This window comes from Natator depressus, chromosome 8, assembly GCF_965152275.1.
Source record: "Natator depressus isolate rNatDep1 chromosome 8, rNatDep2.hap1, whole genome shotgun sequence".
Lineage (NCBI taxonomy): Eukaryota > Metazoa > Chordata > Testudines > Cheloniidae > Natator > Natator depressus.
The window spans coordinates 62,609,410-62,616,056 of record NC_134241.1 but is presented as its reverse complement, the minus strand read 5'-3'; the positions used below and the strand labels follow the sequence as shown (position 1 = coordinate 62,616,056).

The window sequence follows — 6,647 nt, the reverse complement described above, 5'->3', positions numbered from 1 at the left end:
GCTGCTGTGCCCCCATACTAGTTATGCAGCTACCTACCTAGATGATGTAATCATCTACACACAAGACTGGGGAACCCACTTGGAGAAAGTTGAGGCAGTACTGCGCACCTTAAAGCAGGCTGGCCTCACCGCTAATCCCGCTAAATGTGCCATAGGGCTCGTAGAGCCTAAGTACCTGGGGTATATTGTAGGAAGGGGCATAGTGAAATCCCAAATGAATAAGCTAGAGGTGATTCAAAACTGGCCCCGGCCAACCCGGAAGAAGCAGGTCTGCACGTTCCTAAGCATAGTAGGGTATTACCGATGTTTTATTCCCCACTTCGCCACTAGGGCAAGTCCCCTAATGGACCTGGTAAAGGCCCGAGGTCCAGACAGTGAAGTGGACTGATGCAGCAGAGAGGGCGTTCACAGACCTTCAGACAGCCCTCTGTAATGACCCCGTACTCGTAGCCCCAGACTTTAACAAGGAATTTATTTTACAAACAGACATGTCCAAGATGGGGTTGAGGACTGTTCTGTCACAAATGGCGGGAGAAGGGGAACACCCGATCCTCTACCTAAGCAGAAAGCTTCTCCCAAAAGAACAGAAATACGCAGTAGTCAAGAGAGAATGCCTTGCTGTCAAATGGGCCATGGACACACTGCAATATTACCTCTTAGGCTGGCGATTTACTCCTGTGATGGCCCATGCACCCCTCCCCCAGTGGATGCAGCAAAATAAGGAAAAGAACAAAAGGGTCACCAGGTGGTTCTTATCCCTCAAACCATTCCAGTTCCACATACGGCACGGGCTGGATGCCAACACAGCAATGCTGATGGTCTGTCACGAGCACACTGCCTGGCATCCCAAATTGCCCAACTCCATGGTGTTGAGCAAAGGTGGGGAGATATGTGATGGGGCAAGGCCACATGCTTATAGGAAAGTAGTGAGAAACAGGTATATTAGCCCCAGGCTAAATAAATCCCTGTTACCATGGTAACCAAATGACAGTTGGTCCAGGTCGATTAAGACACCTGGGGCCAATTAAGAGCCTCCTAGAAAGCAGTGGAGACAGCTAGGTTGATTGGGACACCTGAAACCAATCAAGGGCTGGCTGGAACTAGTTAAAAGCCTCCCAGTTAGTCAGTTAGGGGTGCGTGTCAGGAGCTGTAGGAGGAAGCTGCACTGCTGGAGAAACTGGGGAGTACAACCCCTATCAGGCACAAGGAAGGAGGCCCTGAGGTAAGGGTGAAGTAGATGTTGAGAAAATGGGGGCTGCTGTGGGGAAGTGGCCCAGGGAATTGTACTGTTCCTGTTTCAAAAATCAGCTACCAATACCTGCTACTATTAGGGTCCCTGGGCTAAAGCCCAGAGTAGAGGGAGGGCCTAGGCTCCCCTTCCCCTCCCCCACTCTCCCTGATTAATCATAGAGACTGTGAGACAACAGAGACTGTGTAAGGGAGGGTTGCTTCTTCCCACCGCCCTTGCTGGCTTATGATGAAAAGGGCTCAGAAGGATGTGACCCTTGCCTCTAGAGAGAGAAGGGCTACATAGTGGGGTGGGGGTCAGAGTGAGCCTCTGAGGCTAGCATAATCCGCCTGGAAGCACAGGACCCACTGAGACAAGGTCGGAGCTTTGTCACGTACTATACTTAATATCCAATTTTAGTCATTTCCTTTTAGGAAAATAAGGGTCCCCTCTTCTCCAGGGAATGGAGATAGCCCTCCATTTCTCTGATAAAAACTAAAGCTTACTTTGGCAAATGGAATACAAGTGCCAAACTTCCCAGAAAATACTAGTATATGAGGTCCCGGTCCACTAAAGCATTTAAGCGTGTGCTTAATTTTAAGCATGAGTAGTGCCACTGACATCAAACAAGCCACATAGACTTCAAGTAATAATAATATTTCTGGGTGTGAGCCATTCAGTAGTAGCAGCAATACTGGTGACACTGTCCCAGGCTGAAACTCTTCCTATTAGTTCTGGCCCAGCTGAATGCTGAAAATATCCTGAGATGTAAAAAAGAGGGTTTCCCTGAGGATAGGACTTTTATCAAACAACTAAATGATAGTTACTAAAGCTGTGGTTCTAAAGCCAAATATGTACTTTAGTTGCTATCTATACAGTTTTAGAATAAGAACATTGCAGAGATATATGAACAGATGTCTTCAACCTTTGTTGTGGTTGTCTTTGAATATGCTCTCCTAGCTCTTTTATTTCCCTTGTATTGTGGGTATATCTGCTTTCACATAAACATCTCCTATTGTGATAGTGTCTCTCTGCTTTCCCTGGAAATATGGGCTTATGTATTTCGTCAGAGCACAAAACATTGTAATAAAAGCAAACCCCACACCTGACAAGGTGTGTGCTGAAACTAGATCCCTTTGGTCTACTGTTGGGCACAGGATGACCTTGTGATCTGGAGGAGGACTCCTGTCTGACTGCAGCACTTCAGATTTAGAGCCATAATTGTGATTTAACATTTCAACACCAAGCATAATCCACAGGCCTGCACTTGGCATCCAGGCTTCCTATACAATGCATGGGGAGAATCAGGTGCTAAGAATAGGCTTTGCAAAAGCAGCATGATGAACAAGGAGCCACTGATGCTAACCAATAGGAAATGCCAAGGAGTGGGGTGTGGCCTAAGCCCACCCCTCAAAGGCAATTAGGCATCTCTCGCCACTTGTGAATTCACAGCTGTGAATCTTTTCCTGGAATTGGGTGCTAAAACTGTTTCTCACACAAAACAGAGGAGAAGATGCTGCTGTCCTACCTTGTAACTTTTTGCCCTGTTGGCCGAGTACTCACCCCTGATGTAGAAGACTTGGGTTCAGTTTTCACATATACCCCCATCTGATATGGCACAGGGAGTTGAACCCAAATCTTTTACCTTTCATAAGCATGCCCCTAACCCCTAAGATAGTTTTTTTTTTCTCTCTCTCAACCTTGCCTGTTGATCCCATTCCACTTTTATGTTAGAAAATTAAACAGTCATTGCACTGAGACATTGAAAATGACTCTATGGCCCACTGGTTAGGGGAACATAAGAACAGCCATACTGGGTCAGACCAATGGTCCATCTAGTCCAGGATCTTGTCTTCCAACACTGGCCAAGGTTCTACAGAGGGAATGAACAGAACAGGTAATCATCTAGTAACCCATCCCTTGTAGCCTGTTCCCAGCTTCTGGCAAACCGAGACTAGGGACACTTCAGAGCATGGTATTGCATCTGTGCCCATCCTGGCTAATGGCCATTGATGGCCCTATCCTCCATGAGTTTATCTAGTTCCTTTTTGAACCCTGTTATAATCTTATTCTTCACAACATCTTCTGGCAAAGAGTCCCACAGGCTGACTGTGCATTGTGTGAAGAAATACTTCCTGTTTGTTTGTTTTTAAACCTGTTGCCTATTAATTTCATTTGATGATCCCTAGTTCTTGTGTTATGAGGAGCAGTAAAGAACACTTCATTATTTACTTACTCCACATCAGTCATGATTGTGTAGACCTCTATCATATCCCCCCTTAGTCATTTGTTTTCCAAGCTGAAAAGTCCCAGTTTTACTAATCTCTCCTCATATGGAATCTATTCCATTTCTCTAATCTTTTTTTATTGCCCCTTTCTGTACCTCTTCCAATTCCAATTTTTTTTTGAGATGGGGTGACCAGATCTTCATCAGTATTCAAGATGTGGGTATACCATAGATTTATATAGAACCAATATGATATTTTCTATCTTATCTACCTCTTTCCTAATGATTCCCCACACTCCATTAGCTTTATTGACTGCCGCTGCACATTGAGTGGATGTTGAAAACTATCCACAATGACTCCAAGATCTTTCCTGAGTGGTAACAGCTAATTTAGACCCCATCATTTTATGTGTAAGTGGGATTATGTTTTCCAATGTGCATTACTTTGCATTTATCAACACTCAATTCCATCTGACATCTTGTTGCCCAATCACCCAGTTTTCGGAGACTCTTTCATATGTAGGAGTCCCAAGTTCAAGTCCCCGTTCTAATGAATTTTTTAATTAGTTATGCAGACAAGGTAGAACAGCTACAATTGGAGACTTGAGAAAGACATATGCCAGAATAACCGATTGCCTAGTAGTTAGTGAATCACCTGCGTGATCTGAATTCAAGTCCCTGCTCAGCATCAGGCTATGGGCTTAGGTCTTTACCTACGTGTGTGTGCGCGCGCTGTAGGGTATAATGGCACCATCACCTAGTGGTGTGTATTTTATGAGAAAGAGCTGACCTGACTTAGGTGCTTAACTCCAGGAAAGAGTTCACAATTGTGTATCCTGAGTGGAGAAAAGTGCTCAACTACCACTGAGGCTTAGATGACAGCCTTGTCCTTGGCATTCCCTACTATCTGACTTAGGTGTCTTCTTGCTCAACCTACTGACTTTTGTGAATCCCAGTCTAAGGGTACATATACATTTGAGCTGTGAGGTGTGGTGCCCAGATCCCATGTATGTACCCACACTAACTCAGCCCAATCTAGCACCTAGGGTGGCCAGTGGTGCTGCAGCACTGGCAATAGCTTGGGCTCGCCACCCAGGTAGGTAGCTGAGGGTCTGGTGGGGTTGTACTCACGGAAGCTAGGCTGAGCTGGTGCCTGTGTGGTGCTAGCTTGAGCACAGCTAGGGCAGGTATGTCTATGCAAGCAGGGAATCACACATCTGAGCTCAAATATAGATGTACCCTAGGGTGACTGACTCTTCCCGTGCATTGAATAGGTAGCCTGAGTGACTAAATTTGGATTGTGGATTCCACTAGGAGAATCAGTAACATAAGTGCTACAGGCAATCTTGCAATAATGTGAAAAATGTTCACATAATTTTGGGGAAAATACATGCACAGTTTTTTCAGCTTTTATAGTGTACGTGTGCTTATTTGTGTATGCCACAGGTCCAGAATTTGATCCAGTACCTACATATAGCATCCCCTCAATATTCACTTTATCTTCATTTATTTGTCTGTGTGGATTCTGATAATGATTCATCTCTGTCACAGCACTAGTCTAATTTCCAGTTTATTACATACAGTAGAAAATAGGAATAGAGAATTTATTCACACACTGCCAAATGCATGTATCATGTTGCTTTTCAAATTAGCTGCAGGCTTTCATCTTTTTCTCTATTTTTCTACAAATCCTAAGATTCCTTCCTGCTTTACTTCAGATGATGATGTTAATAAAAAACCCAAACAAGTCCAAATAACAGACTTTTAAAGAAGACTGGTAAATGAAACATACAAATCTTTAATTTTAAAAAGGAAAAATAATTAAGACTATGAGTTTAAACTTTAACCAGAGAAGTCAATGTTTTCTGTACAACTGTGCTAGATGAGAGGATCATTTTTTGGTTGCATGGACTAAAACATCTGGAAGAATGATCACCAACAGCTAGCAATGGTTTAATTTTAATGGTTTAATTTTAAACCATTGTGACCAACCATAAAAAAGAGTGACTGAACTGATACATGTAATCAATTTAAGCTAAAATACTGACAAAGGACATAATGTCTGAACATTACAAATAACTGGTCAATGGATTTTGATCCTCAGATCTGAGTTAAAATTATCTGCTTGATGCTTCTTTTTATTCATCCTGAAGTACCTGTCAAAGAGAGAACAAACACTAGAAAATCAGTTTAGTACACATCAATTTTTTTAAACAAATATTACATACAAATCCCCTATGGATTGCACAGGAACAGAATATTGATTTCAACAGAATGGCATAAAACTCATACTGGATGGTTTTAACCTTTTTTGGAAAGTAAATGGGAACAAACTCCATCAAATATTATTGCAGTTATCCCTGAACTGCAGTGGTTCAACTACTTTTCATATTAAAAACTATTACTTACTTTGAATTGAAACTTAAAAGTAGCACAGAAAACCATACATTGATTTAATACATATTACTGTAGTTTATCAGTATCCATGGTATAGTTATTAGCAAACGATGGAATTTTTGGAACAGGGATCTTGAACCTGTTTAATTCCATGACTTCTTATCAGCTGCTTCCAGCCAGCCTTCTTCATACGTATGCATGAATTATTTGCTTCTGTTCCCATAATGCTATAAAGGAGGTGTCATTTCTCACACCAGTTTACAAAAGGTGATGAGGGAATTGCCACAATGATATAGTTATCCTAATATGGGATATGGGAAGAAGATCAGCAATTATGATTCTTTTTTATCAGAAGACGGGAGAAATAGAATGATGTAAGACAAAATAGATTTTTCCATCAATAGTACTGATAGTATTGTTGTAGTGGAGATAGAGTAGCTTGCAGTAAGCAGGTCTGATCTATGACCAGTCACAGACCTCAGTGAATCTGATGGGCATGAAACTCATCTTTCATTCAGGCTAAATGAGGAAGCAGTTACATGCCCCTTTGTCTAGTGATAACTGACACAATGGAAACTACTGCCCATGGACTAGACCATATGCAAGGCCTGAGAAAAAGCTAGAGCAATTCTGGTTGAGTGGTTTCTCTAGGGATTGACAATAGGAGGGCTGGGGATTAAATGAGGGATGGAGAAAGGGAGTGTGCACTCGCACGTGTGTATGTGTGAGTGTGCCAGAAAGCTATGGAGAGACAGCAATACAAGTACTGGTAGCATGGCCCTGACAGAAAAGATC

General features: G+C 42.6%; 1 protein-coding gene across 1 annotated transcript in view; it reads right to left on the bottom strand.

Annotated features, from left to right (window-relative positions):
- Nucleotides 1–5,105: 5,105 nt before the first annotated feature.
- CFH (complement factor H) overlaps nucleotides 5,106–6,647 on the bottom strand; it is a 90,929-nt gene continuing 89,387 nt past the window's right edge. The window contains exon 23 of the mRNA XM_074961165.1: nucleotides 5,106–5,611. Coding sequence (XP_074817266.1) covers nucleotides 5,598–5,611 — 14 coding nt within the window. The 3' untranslated portion in view covers nucleotides 5,106–5,597. The remainder of the gene's footprint in view (nucleotides 5,612–6,647) is intronic.